The sequence below is a fragment of the Wasmannia auropunctata genome, unplaced genomic scaffold, assembly GCF_000956235.1.
Source record: "Wasmannia auropunctata unplaced genomic scaffold, wasmannia.A_1.0 LD335965.1, whole genome shotgun sequence".
In the NCBI taxonomy this organism is placed as follows: Eukaryota; Metazoa; Arthropoda; class Insecta; order Hymenoptera; family Formicidae; genus Wasmannia; species Wasmannia auropunctata.
Window position 1 is genome coordinate 383,547 of NW_012026925.1, and position 15,460 is coordinate 399,006.

General features: G+C 39.7%; 1 protein-coding gene across 1 annotated transcript in view; it reads left to right on the plus strand.

Moving 5' to 3' along the window:
- The window catches only part of LOC105455002 (dipeptidase 1-like), a gene marked incomplete at its 5' end in the record, with an annotated part of 109,528 nt that overhangs the window by 67,413 nt on the left and 26,655 nt on the right, over positions 1–15,460 (plus strand). The window contains one exon of the mRNA XM_011698019.1: positions 14,157–14,289. Coding sequence (XP_011696321.1) covers positions 14,157–14,289 — 133 coding nt within the window. The remainder of the gene's footprint in view (positions 1–14,156; positions 14,290–15,460) is intronic.

Here is a 15,460-nt window from a genome sequence, read left to right on the forward strand (position 1 = left end):
CGCGGCCTGGCTATCGAGCGACGCTGGAGGAAAGGAGGAGCGCGATTTGATATACGATATGAATGATTCCCGTTCAATTATACGAGCGCGCGGGATAGAGCGAGCAATAGATAAAACCGAGAGGGCTCGTTGCGCGACGATAATAATCGCTCGTTCGCTTCAGTGAGGGAGAGCGATCCCTGCGTTTTACGCGATTATACATATACACGTCGTCGAAGCGCGGAGGAAGCCCGTTTCCGCAAAACTCAATGCCGCCGCGACGACGGTAGAGAGAGCATAAAAGAGCGCGATCATAAAATCCATGCGTGTCTCTTGAAATTTCCTGAAAAATCCTTCAAACATTCGATGGGATATAATAATTAAGCGCGCTTGGATTTCGGCGCGAAGAGTTTCACGACATTATTATCCAATTGCGCGCGCTAAACGTGGAAACAACTTCGTATAGCGATTTGTTTTTTTCGCGAGTTCGACACGCGGAATCAAACTAATCCGTTGGTTTGCAGAAAACATTAACCGTTTATCAATCACAAAGTTTCTGATTCGACGTAATAGCAGAACCGCGCTTTCTTCCTTTTTTTTGCCCCTCCTCTCTTTCCCGATACCAAATAACGTCTAACAGAAGAACAAAGCTCCAATGGAGGAGAAATGCGGGGAAGGTCGATTCCTTCGAGTGCCCGGGAGACGAGATGAAAGAGACAAAAGGTAATAGCGCTCATCGCGATTCGTCGTACGGCAGTAACGTCGAATGAAACGCGGTTACGCCATAATCAGATTCGTTTGCAGCGGCGGCGGTATCATTTGACCCCTTCTCCCGCGCGTACCGCCTTTTCAATCCCCTGTGTCGCGTCGTTCTTTCATCCCGCGCCCACCACGGTTTTGCGTTTCATTTCCCTATCAGCGTTCAACTTACGCTATTCTAACAAATTGACGGTGGATTTTATCGACGACGATGGGACTGCTTTGATGACGAGGGATGTGCTTTGAATTTTTTTCTATTTCTCTCTCTCTCTCTCTCTCTCTCTCTCTCTCTCTCTTTCCCCGGAATCAGAAGTACGAAGCGGAAATGTAGACAGCTTGAAAGAACAATATATATATTCGAGGGAAAGAGAATTTGCAAAGATGGGAAAATTCACGCTGGAAGTGCGTGCACACGAAGAAAAGGAAGATGTACCTCAAGTATTGCGCTCAGAGTTTTGGTAGCGCAGGAATAAGAAATATCATAAAACTTCGGATGTAAGATGTCTTTACATTTTTCAAAAAAATAAATGTTGAGTGAAAGATAAGATAAACAAATTCTCATACAAAACTTTCTGCGGATTGTCGTAGAATAAAAAATTGATATCACACATTTACATTACATCATTCTCGCTCTCGCTCGTTTCGTTAATTAATAAATTGAAATTATAAAAACAAAAAAGGGCAATAAGCCAAGCTGGATATTCGTGCTAAATGTTTCATAATATATTGAAAATCAGTAAACATTTCGGCTTACACATTAAGTCATCTTCAGTAAATATTACAAAATAATACTAGTGGTTTAGTGATTTTAAATATATTATGAAACATTTAGCACAAATATCCATTGTAGCTCATTGCTCCTTTTTGTTTTCATAATTTTAATTTAGTGCTGAACCTATACTGACATTTTCGTTAATAAATTTATTATATTTTATAACTCTCTCTGATAGGAAGACTGTCGTGGTTATTATTAATAAATTTTTTTAATACATTTAAACATTAAATTTTTAGAACGATTTTTTTAACGTTAGAAAATTAATAACTTTATATTTTGAACAATAAAAAAAGCAAGAGCAGACTCTAAATATGTTGCGAAACACTTTAATTACCGTTGATTTTCAAAATTAAACGGTTACAGTTAAATGCAAAATGGATTAATTAGACTCGATAAACATTGAAAGGTGCATTGCACGTATGTACGTGTTAGAGAGAGCTATCGAAGTGCATTTTAAAGTTCGGGATTATTAATCCTCCAGCGATAGCGTCACAGCAAAGCTTGCAAATTACATGGACCACTATATTGTGTGCGACGTGTCTACTATGTTAACATACTGCGGAGTGAACTAACACGCATAATCGACGCATATAATCAATCTTCATTCCATACGTGATTCCAATGCGCAGCCTAATTAACCCTTCTACAGTGCACCCCTAATTGACTGCAAACTCATTTTTATATTATTTTCTCAGTAAAATATGCAAATACACAGTAACGATACAACGGGATACTTTTTTAATTACGTTCCCCATTTGTTGAAGCCACGTTGATTAGTACAGATAATTAATTCAGTTTGATATAAATAAAAGTACAATACAAAAGAATTGAAAAATTTTAAAATTAAATGATCCGTCGGATCATTTTAAAAATTGCGTCGCTGTAAATACCACCGCGAAGCGGTGACGACCGCGGTCGAAGGCCGCGACAAAAGAAGAAAGCCCGAGACACCAGCGCGGGCAATCGGATTTGGAATTCCGGGCGCGTTATGAAACGGTTGCGAAAGCTTTTCTATCTCTCTTTCTAGTAAACTACGGGCGGAGATACTGGCTGCTTCTAATTCAATTATCGAAACAATCCCGATGAAAGGCGCGACCATTGTCGCCGACGAGAAGCGGGCGCGCCCGTGAAATTCAATTTTTTAGTTTTCCTCGAGGCTGGCTCTTGTGTCCTTTCGCTCTCTTCCGTCCCCGGATAAATATTAAGATCCGGTAAAAGGAAAAACTCCGTCCGCGTTGCGCTCTCCGACCTCGTTTGTAAATCGGATTGAAAACGACTAAGTGAAACCTCGCGACAAAAGGGCTAACTAAAATGGACCGAGTGCACGTAACAAGAGAAATTGGTCGGCATTCTCTCTCCCTCCCACCATCCCTTTCTCTCTCTTTTTATTTAGCGACGCATCCAGCGCTAACTATTAGCCAAGCGTAATCACCAAGTTTTATCGATCCGAAAGAAAAATTGAGTTCTTAATGTGATGCGACGGATGCCCATGTTTCATCACTAAAATATATCGTGCTAAGATTATTTCAGATTATTATTACGCTCGATTGACTGGCTGTCGTCCTCTCGAATATGAATGTTCATTTAAAAAGTCTGAACGTAAATTCTAAACATGACATGCTTCCTCTTTTGCATTATTTAATGGTTTTTCAATTCACTCTTGACTCCAGCCGACATATATGAATACGAGAATAAAAATGAGTGGGAACGAGATGATCACGTGAGTGAAAACGATAATGGGATTTACAATTCTAATGGAAGAGGAAAGGGGGTTTCCCTATTCTCATTTTTTTCATGCGCGCGTTCGCATCTCCGAGATCTAATAATTCTCTGATACTGGTACAGGAGTAATCAAAGACGTAACAAAACGAAAAGAGAGGGATGGGGAAAAAGGGAAGAATAGGGCTTGTAACGTTCCTATGAAAGTAAATTAAAAAAGTAAACAAGCAATTTCGCCATTAATTTATAACAAAAAGGAAAAGTGCGCCCGCGCGCACAAAAGAAACTGGGTGAGGGAGATGAAAATGTAGAGCAAGAGGCGAGAGAGGGCGGCGGCAGGGAAATGTTGTGAGTTCCGGAAGCCATTATTTTCCAAGATGGAACAAAACGCGACGGTGTAAAAAGAACAGGCGCCATTTGCGTATCAATTTCAGGAGCGCGGTTTTTTTTCTCCCCGCCCGTATAAAAAGTGACACACGCTTTTGAACCATTAATATTTATCAAACAACAATGCGCCATCTAGAGCGTATCGATCCGCGCCGTCGGGTCCCTTCCAGATATACGCGCGTTGACGTTACGCAATATAAATTTTACGCACAACCGTTCGCGTTACAGGACAACTCCGTCGCGCCATGCCCGTCACGCCATGATTTACTGCCGATACCTTACCGGTCTCGCGCGATTTATTTAGCAATTTTACGACTGGCAACAATATAAATAACGCGCTGTATATAGTCGCGTAAGCTCTACGACAAATCCATCGAGGGTTAAGCCGGAGTCCGCTCTTAATGGCGAGCCCAAGCATGGGCGATAAGCACGTCCATACGGACGAACTTCGTTGCCCCTGAGTGCTCGTCCACGGATAAAAGCTTGCTCAGAAAATGGAGGAACAGAGAGAGAGAGAAAGAGAGAAAGCAAAGTCGGAAACTGAATACGGAATCGCTTCCCTCCATCTCGCCTCCACTCCAAAACTCGACGAAAACGGCAGAGAAGCTGTAACTACGGAAAGACTCGAATTCCATCCTTCCGTTGTAAATCAATATTACTAATGTAAGCGCCGGCAACGCGTGTCCGCTCGTGAAACGAGTCTCTGTAGCGAAAGTGTACGGTAGACTTTAAGTGCGACTTTCAGTGATTGTTCGTGCGAGAGAGCTCCCGCGCTCTCGCGGGAGCTACACCGCCGGATAGTAAAACACACTCGACAGTTTTATTCCTCGAGAATGATTTTCGATGGATGTTCGCTTGAGGGTCTCACCCTCCGAGATAACTTTCAATAATAAAACCTACGATCTTGATAGTGTCGCACGATCTGTCGAGTGCGATAACAAAACTCGCACAAAATCGAAAGTTGTTCCACGTGGGATTGAGTTTCTATTTTTTTTTTTTATGAACACTTGTTTTAAGCTTGCAATTTGCAGTCGTCACTTAAATCTGATCTTAATGGCGTATCAATTGAGATAATCAAAACAAAGTTTTATATTAGAGATTCGTGCGCACGTTCAATAAGTACATCTTGATTAAAGATAACAACTCGATTAAGAAGTGAAACGATTACTAACGCGAAATTATGACATGCGATGTCTGATCGTTATTACATTACACAAACGTTATCAAATTGCTTTTAATTTAGCAGAATTAGTTCCGTTTCAAGCATTTTAACGTGTTATTAACTAATCCAGTTACAAATAATTTAAAGGCGAAAATCCTTCTGTTCCTCTCAAGACGAGATGGTAATTGAATCTCTATGTTATTTTCCATTTTTTGTTTGCAATGCAAAATCAAATCAATATGGATGGTGGACAGACTATAAAAGATTAGCGTAAAATAAATTTATACAAATAAATGCAATTATTCGTCATTAGCTTATTTAATTAAATACAAAAATGCTATATAACAAAGAAATATAACCGAGTGTTGTATATTTATACTTGCTACGTATGTGTATTGAATAAAATTTCTAAATATTGTTAAATATTGTGCCTTGCGGCACTGTATACCAATATTTATAACTCTGGAAAAATATGTTAAAAAAATGTTTGCGAGAGAAAAGGAAGAAAAAAGAAATTAAGAAGTAAACCTACATTTACAATATTTTATATTGCTTCGTATACAATAATTAATTCTTTCTTAAAAAATTTATATTTATATTTTTTATATAAATACACATAATACATCTAAATACCTCGTTTCGCGCTTCATCTTGTTCGTATTCTCGAATGAATCATCGCAATAAATACAATAAATCGACAAAATCCTATTCCATAAAATAAATTGCATAATAAAATAATCCTCTAATTATTAAAAAGTAACACTAATCAGTTTTAGTCCATCTTATTTTAAGACAATAGAAATATCTGTAACATGTTATATTTGTAATATTTTTCTAGATCCATTACTTCAAATTTAAGTAAAAGATAATATCATACTCACTCGGATGTGCAGCAGCGGAGTTGTAGCACAACTATGTTGATTCCTGAAATGCAAATATTTCAACAGATTACAACAGCATCCAATATTACACTTTAAAAAATAATTATTATATGCAGTACATTTTTTATTTATCATTCAAATCAATATTCAACAGAGATTCAGAGATTTTCGAAAAAAATTTTCCTTAATTGCGTAAATTTTTTCAAAATTTAATAAATAAATGTATAAATCTCTCTCATACAAATAATTTAAAGAATTAAGTATATTAAAAGTCTTAAAAATTGTATTAATTATTTTTACGAAAAAATCATTATCTACGAGTATTAATGGAAGATATTTTATTTATGCATCGTATTACACAAAGTAATGCAAAAAATATTTGAATATCCGATGAACAATTAATTTTGTAAAACGTATAATATATAACAAATAAATATAATAAATTATATTCACTCCCATGATTGTTTTCCCCATCGCTGATTTTCCCTAGCACAATGCACTTGCACGCAAAAACACAGTTGAGCATTTAATTAAACAAAGCTGCGATTTGTTCGATATCTGCGACATTTTTTATACGGTAACGAGTAAACTACGAACGGAGAAGAGTTTCAATATATTATAACTCGAAATCGATTCGTTCCGTGACCGTGACAGTTTTGTTAATGATCAAAAAATTCATAAATGGAATTGGCAATTTTATTCCGATACTGCGAGATATAGCGCGAATCGAGTTAGTGGCTAATCAAAACGCGATTAGTTCTCCGAAAATACACAACGACGAACTTCAGCATTATACGCGCGATAACTATAATTTGAACGCGCAAATCGGCGAATTACCGAGTAAATTGTATCAACATCAAAAAGAGAACAAAAAGTACCTAATTCTAATCTATTATTAAAAAGACGATCGTCCGTAAATATCGCGTTGAAACGAAATGATTTGTTATTCCTGAAATAATTCCCGTTTTATCAATTCAAGTCAAGCCATTCGTCCCACTTCAAATCGCGATCTCTTTTTTTTTGTAATATTACGAATACCTTGACCCTCAAGATCGTGGAATCCAGTTGTGGAACAAGTGGATTTAACGCTTCGCATTTTACAATCTCTGACGTTATAACGCTTACAAATATAATCAAATTATTTCAGAATACATAATATTCGTAACCTTTTACGATCAAGCCTGCTAAAATGGCTAGATTTTCACATTTTCGCCGTATTGAAAAAATAAATTAAATCTCATTTCACTCGATCGTCGTGGCGATATTTTTGCACGGGAATTCTGGTACGCGGCATTCTTTATCGCGTATAATCTCCACAATATTGCGTTATCCTCGAAGCGTCGAAGAACCGTACATCAAATTTCCTCGGGAAGACAGCGCAAACCTTTTTACCTTGCAAAACCAATTTATCACGCCACGGGTGCTCGCTCCCATTTCGGGCTTACAACGAAACAAGGTGCCGGGAACGAATCGAAGGTGCATTAACGCGCGGCGGAAATCCGCAACGGCAAAGTTCAAGGCTCTAGGGGGGTACTTATGCATAGATAAAAGCACGCCCGGCAGAATGGCGGACGGAGTTTGGTGGCGAAATGGTTCTCGCGCGTTTTCTGTGGGAAGCCGGGGAAGAAAGCGCCACGAAAAAGCGCCGCAAACCCGGGGAGCGGGCGCAGAGAAAAGCGGTCCAGGAATCGCGAGGAGAGGTATAGTCGGCGGAAAAGTTTTCGCAAGCGACAAAAATTTCTCACTAACTGCGTTTTGATGAGACACGATGGATCCGCGAGTTTACATAGCACAGAGGTTGCATATATACTAGTTAACAAATCAGCAATTTTTGTTGCAAACTATACGAATCGCGGTGGAATCAAAATTAGTTTGTAACAACAGACGTAAAGAAAATACGGTAGAAATCATATTTATACGAGAAAATATCCGAACTTTATTCTGCATTTCTTTGAAATATTTGTTTTTGTTCTTTTCCCTTTTAAGAATATATATCAACCATAAAGAATATGCACATTTAGGTAGCAAAAGATAGAGACGTGTCTTCTACAGATCGTCAGGTTAAATTTACAATCCATCTTTGGGCGTTAACACAATTTTTATATAATAAACGATAATCGATTAGTTTTCTAGATCGATTGTAATTGTCACGATTAAATATATATACACGTATAACATAGCTTACAGCTGTTAATAATGTACATGTTATTAATGATTAGCCGATTAATTTCGATTCATGAACTGATGAGATATTATGAATTCAGCATATAATTCACTAATCCGCCAATAAATGCTCTCTCACATCAATTAATTAATGGAAATTAATCAATTGTATTCGGGCTCAAGAATACCTAATCTATTGTCAATACGGTTTTACCATTAATATCAAAAGATTGCGCATGAATGCGAAAACAAAACATAACAAAACATAATACAGTACTCATCGTTGGTAATTAATATGAATTTCATTCGCAGCAATATAAAGTGTCGATACAACGGATAAAAATGTGTGCCCCGCGCTGTGGGACATTAGCAATAAATATTGTTTAACATTCTATGGTTACACAGCCGTAAAATAATATGAAAATAATAGTAAAACGAGATAACGTAATAAATAGCATATTGATCATGACGACATTATTATTACCTTTCCGATATATTCCGCCCGGGTTCTGTGGCGTTAAATGTAATTTTAATTTCATATAAAATTTTAATTCGAGTTCAACCGTATAGATAAATTACGAATAAATTCCATATATAACGCAGAGGCATTATCAGAAACCGCCGCGCGCGTTTCCATCTGAAATTGACAGCGAAATGAAGTGTTTTAGTTTTTTAAGGGCAAAACGTTCGCGAGAAACCGCCGCACAGACAATTCGCTCCGTTTAAGCTCAACGAAAATATAGAGGCAAAGACCGTTACGACTATCCTCTTCCCCCCTCCTCCTCCTCCTCCTCCAAAAAAAGAGTCGTGCACCACGAGCTTTACCCGCTTCTTTCCGCGTGCTCGAGCTCTATCGCGCAAAAAAGTACAGCGGTAAAAGCGACATAACGAAGCGAGGAAACGCCATGTAATTCGCGAGGGTGACTGTATTCCGAGGCGCATTCGCGTTACGCCAGTAAACCCGGGTCTCGAGGCCACTCAAACTTCCGCGTTCGCGCCGCGATCCGGAACTCCGTGCGGTAGTGCCATAGGTAAGGTAGATTGGTAGGTAGATATCCTTTAACAATGGCAATCCTGTTTACGAACAAATTCCCCTTTGCAGCGGGTGGCGCGACGAAATTCCATTTCTTCCCAGTTCGTTCGGGGGGCGCGCGCATCACGGAGACGGAGACCGTGCTTCTGGCCCCCGTCGCTCGTACTTTACACACCCTCCTCCCACCCCCTTTCCCCCTCCCCCGTCCCTTTTCGACGCTTAACTTCCGTCGAAAACGCGGAGAAAGTACCGTGACCGCGAAAAGATTGCCGAAGTTTGCAACGAGGGAAACAGCGATAAAAGACAATCAGCGAGACGAAAGCTTTATCCGCGGAAGTCGGCCGCGCTGGACCGACGCAACCCCATCCTCGTCGTTGTTTACCTCGAATTACACCCTTACCATCTTTCTCTCTCTTTCTCTCTCTCTCTCTGTTTCTACGAGCTTTATTCCGGCGCGAAATGCGGAAGCAACACGCTCGCTCGTCGGAGCGGACCGTTTCGCGGCACAAGAAAATGATTTTCGTCGTCGGGAAAGGGTTATTTCGGAAGGAATACGAAACGAGAGAGAACTCTCTTGTTGCGAGTCGTGAGTACGCCCGCACGCAAAACACATCGAAAGTGTCTTTGTTCTCGAGAGCCCTTTCGCCCTTCGCGTTCGCGACGACGTCATCCTCGCAAAGAGAATATGTATTATGATTTTACTCTACGTGAAGTGCGTGTGAGAGGCAGGTAGCGCGCATGCATTTGGCGAGTTTCAGCAGATTTAAGCAGATTTAAGCCAAATAAAGACAGTTTTTTTTCCGCAGTAAATTTGCTTCTGCTTTATTTTCTTAGGAGTTGTATCAGTTCTACTTTATTTTCATTATTTTTTGTTGATTATTTTCCGACTTCTGTAAAACATCAATAAAAGATTTTTTTTTAAGTTGCTCCTCGTACAACAAAAAAACATTCCACATTTGACAATGTATTATTTGTCGTTGCATTTACACGATAGATGTAATCAATCTGACTTGTAAATATAACAATAATAATTAATTTAATTCTAAAGGTTCTGAGATAACAAATCAGATGAAATGAAGTGTGCCAATAAAAGCCAAACGCAGTAGTTAAAGCGTAAGAAAATTTCTTTATTAGTAAAAAAGAGAAAACGCAAACGTTTCGACCCTTTAGTTTAGTCCTAAAAAGAGAACCCAAACTAAAGTGTCGAAACAGTAGCGATTTCTCTTTTTTTTTTACTAATAAAGAAATTTTCTTACGCTTTAACTACTGCGTTTGGCTCTTATTGGCACACTTCATTTCATCTAACGATAATAATGTTATCTGAAAGTGGAATGTTTTTCGTTTTTGAACGGCCTTTTAAGTAGGTACGTCACACAGATCCGATATGGATTAATTTATTAAAATTTATAGGATCTATGCAAGTATTGCGAAGCAGAGAGGAACGCATTTGCGGCGCCGTTTCATTCGTAATTCACACACATTCGCAGAGGATTTGGTGACGTTGCACGAGTTAGGTGCAAGATCGGAAAGAGCTGAGTCTTTCCTGGGCAGAGTTACTCTCGGTGGGATTTGTCTTCCGAGAGGTGGCGATTGCTTCCAAATCGATTAAAACCGATTTAGGTTTATATTGTTCTGCAGGATTCGAACCTGGGCATAGAAAGCGCAAACGCGAACTCTCGCGCCACGATCGCCACGGAAATGTAGTTGTGTGAAAAAGGATATAACAACTGTAATCGGTCGTGTAAATGTAAACGGTAATATGTGTCAAAATCAGGTAATGTTATCTGAACATTTCGATAACATTGCCTGATTTTGACACAATATTACTGGCGGAATGTCTTCTTGCACGTGGAGCAACTTAAAAAAATATTTTATTGATGTTTTACAAGAAATCGGAAAATGATCAAAAAAATAAAGAAAATAAAACTGATACAACTCCTAAGAAGCAGAGCAGAAACAAAAACTGAGAATAAAAGTGGTCTCAGAAACAAGTCTGCCCAGAGGCGCGCGTTCGGGTAGCACGCTGTCAGCGCTAATCGCGTCAGCGCTATTCTATCTTCAGCATTCATTAGACAGGTAAAACAAGAACAGCATGACGCGACAGCACGCGTTGACAGCGTGCTACACAAACGCGCTTTAAATGTAACAGTGTTCGACAAAGATAAGAAACTCAGTTTAATCCATGCTAGCAGATTTAACTTAGCGGCGTGTGAAGTATAGCAACTCCATGTAGATGAATGTTTAATCAAAGGGACTTTAAGCGCTAGCAGACGAAAATCTAGAAAAAAAATGCGCGCCTTTCTAAATATTTCATTTATTCAGAACAAAGATGTTTTCGCGTAAATGGCGTGACGCTCAGCTGACTCTTTATGTTACATGCAAATACGGTTATAGAGTACACGACGCGCCACAAATGTCTCTGAGGATGCACATGTATCCGTTATGCTCTCTTCCCACTTTACGCCCGTAAATTCGCGCGTCTCCTCGGTGTGTTTATTAGCACAATTACGCCCGTAAGATTTGACGCCGTTTCCGCGAAGTGAACGCGGCGAAACGTCTTCTATTTAATCCGCACCGCGGCGGATTGTTTATCCTTCATCCAGAGTTCACGCTGACGCTCCCGAGATACGTTTTCTTCGATAAATACGTTTCCGTCCCGGATTTCTCGAAACGTTGCGCCGCTATCGAGCGGATATTCCGTTGGCAGCCGCGCGTGTTTTGAACCTCCTCCCCCCCCCCCGGCCTCGTCAGTGCTTATCTGCTTTCCTTCTGCAAGAAGGCACGTAGCTTTCCGGTCGGACGGCTTTATCTGCCGTACCCCTTCCCCACCCCCTCCTCTCTTCCCCTCGCGATATCATTATTAACTGCGATTCACCATGCGATCGTCCGCAACGGACTGCCGCGGCGGTGGCGGGGGGAAGGAGGGGGGGAGGTCGTCCGGAAGATAGGGAAACGTCAGATCCGCCCTGTGTATGCCTCGCCGTGTGTTTCGCAACCGGCTAAACTCCATCAGTTAGCGGCGTCAGATTATTATTAGCGTTTCCCCGCCGCGGCGCGCGGCGGCGTCTATTTCGCCCGTGACGAATAACCCTCTATCGCGCGCATCTGCCGCGCGATGTACCGGAAAGATGTCTACACGCGTGTCACGCGCATCCGCACTCCCGTGTAAATTACGCGCAAAATACTATAAATTATTTGAATTCTCGCGCGTGTAAGCCCGTATAAAGCCCGCCGAGAGCGATAAATCATACGCGTTTAGGCCCCCGCGGATCCTATGCGAACGTCGAGTGCTTGCTGACGATTGTCCACGATCTCTCGCGATTCGCTAATTGTATAAGAAGAATAAATGTCACCCTCCGCGCGTGCGTACAGCATCTTCGAGATATGAAATATCGCCGTTTTCGAAGAACAACAGCGAGAATCGAAATATAAATGCGTCCTTATTCTCTTCTCGTATAACGTCAAGCGGAAGTGTAACGTGGAACGTATATACGTTTATGTACATACTACCGGCGACTGCACGGATGCAAGAAGCGTCGAAAGGTCGTTGGTGAAACGCCGAGACGACGGCGACCGCCCCGTTTTCCCCTGTCGAAACAGAATTCGTTTGAGTTGCGCGGAGTTGAGACTTCCGTGACCATTCGTCGTCGCGTCGCGCCGCGTCTCTCCCCGCGCTTATCTTCCCCGCAGCCACCCCGCGCGTCTCTCCTCCCCGTGTCGCCTTTCTTTCATCCCCCATCGCGCGCGGCGCATCCCGCCCACCCATGTCGCGTCATGCGATTAGTATAATAACATTGACGTCGGAGAAGAGGACCGGCGCAGCGCGAGAATCGAGGATGCCAATCGCGTTAGGCTAGAACTTAGACCGGAAACTGAAATTCAATATTTACGCCAGCGCGCGGTAACTCAGTGCTAATTAGACCGCCGAGTAATTGGTAACGCTAGCTCTCTCAAAGCCTCTACGAGAGAGCGCGGTGAAATTCGGACCGAATGCCGGCACTCCCGCAGCACATAGTTGCGCGCCGTGTGTCTCCACCACCCGATATTGACGTTCGATTACTCGACGACGCATATCGGATGCTCAACCAATCCGAGGAATTCGACGTTCGTCGAAACTGCGCGAACATTTAACTCTGAGCGCCGAGCGCTCGCTCGTAAATCAGATAAGCGTGCGAAATTTAGATATAATTATTTCGCTTGGTACGAGCAGAGATTGAAAATCTACGTAATTTTAAAAACACGACTTGCGTTACGTTTTTATCGAAGAAAAATCGAAAATCTCACAATAGTATTCAAAATAGTATATTAATTTCAGCATTCTATTCACTTATTTTTTCTTCGATCAATTCGACCTAGAATGTCAAACTTTTGGTACATTTCTTTTTCTTTATAATATACATATTATAAATAAAAAATTTAAAAATATAAAAGACTGCTTTCGACACAATTATATAAATATTAACAATTATATCAATTCTCTTAATTATAATTGATCCTGTAGACACCGAGATTATTTACTTCTTTGAGCAAAATATATGTCATTTTCAATAACGCAAATTAATTAGGTAAATAGTACAAATGAAATTATCAATAATTCGCGAAGTAATGTAATGTGGAAAATAACGTGAAATTTCTGTTATCAGTAAGAAGCCTTAAATAAGCCTTTCTCGCGATAAAACAATTGGTTGGCGTGGAAATAAAACCCGGATCCTTTAACGTAAAGAGTTAATGAAACGTTTATCGCGCCGACAATCGTAAAGCATTGTGAGCAATTGGGCGTGACTGTATTACGACACTATAATACGAAGTCACGCGATAGCAGAACACGCGAAAAAATACACGAGACGTACCATTAATAATGTTTCATTTAAGATCCTCCACGGTGCTTTATTGTAGCTCCTAGAAATGTATTCGAGAGTGAAATCTCCAACACGAAAATGCACCATTTCACATAAACAGATTTCCTCTTTCTCGAAAAACAGAAGAGTCTTTTCCTAAATAAGTTTATAAAATATCTTTCTCCACGATGACATTTGATACAATTTTATATTAAAACTAAACTTAAGCTTTCCTTAATTATTATTTCCCTCTCTTTCTTTCACTTTTCTTCCGAAAGATATTTTCAATCAATTGATTTTGTAAAAATGAAATAAAATGTAGATAAGAAATTAAAATTTTTCAATTCAAAATACTTATTCCGTAAATGTTTTGTTAGAATATTTTTTTAAATTACATTTCACAGAAATGTTAGATTTCTATAGAAATCTCTAATAATATGTAATACGCTTTTTTTTACAGTTTTGGTCCGCCTACGTTCCTTGCGGTGCCGCTCAGTTAAATGCAGTTCAACTCTCATTGGAACAGATCGACGTGATTCGTCGACTCGCCGAAATGAATGCTCAACACTTAACCCTGGTTACCTCCGTCAAAGGTGAATATATACATTAACATTGGCATATATCCAACATGGAAAAAGAATGATGTTGGAGTAACAGCACTAGCTAATAGCAGTCTAATTGAAAATAATTTTATTGATTCAACAATATTATAATGAGACAAATAATATTTTATTAAAATAAGAGCATAATAATATTCATTTCATTAATATTAAATTAACAATAATTTGGTAGTCAATTAAACTGCTGTTAACTACTGCTGTTGATCATCACTCTTTTTATGAATAATTTTCCATATTATGTGATAATAATTGCATAATAATTATAATCTTTCTTCAGCAATATCAATTGTTTTTCTTCTAATTTCGTTACAAGAAATGCAATTTGATCTTACAATAGACGATCTAATACCTGCTCTATTTAATTTTCATCATCAATTTTAAAGACATGAAATTATTTCTTTTTTACGTCCTTGTAAGATACTTTATAGCTGTACAATTACAAACAATTAACCAACAAATAAATAATAGTTAGTAACAAATGTTAGTAATATTGTACGAGCAATGCGATATGTGTCAAGCAAACGCGAGTGAAAAATGAAGATCGTTAAGTTGAGTAGAAACGTCAACAATGCCAAAAAGCGCGTACAATGAATGTGGATCTCTAAAGTACTATCGAAGGAATCTCTCCGTTGTGTCTTCAGGAGCAATTCAGTTTATTCGAACTGAACCTTTTGTAACTGAAAGAATTCTCGTGGCTCGCCGTATTATGTTATTAAATGTAACACGCTAACCGGCAGTACCAATAGATGTGAAAGCGACGGTCCTGGAGAAAGTTTCTCATCGGGACGATTCGAGAGGATAAAGGACCGCTATTAATTGCTCGACTTCTCCGGAGTTGAAGAGGAAAGTCGTTATTGGATTCGATTCGATGGCGTAACTTGGTGCTGCGGAAGATTTATCAGCAGTGGACAAAAGTATTAGGCTATCGCCCCGTGCCCCGTTAATCGACGAGGGTCTCCTGATGTCACCGAAACACCGGAGACAAAACAGTGTTCGAAGTAATAAGAATATTAAGATTGAGTAATGACTGCCGGATCTGTGACGGACCTTTACTTCGCGGCTCGAACGAATCACGATGAATTAATACCAACTAAGTTGTCATTTTAATATTATGCAGGGTGGGTACTCAAATTTTGTAAAAGAA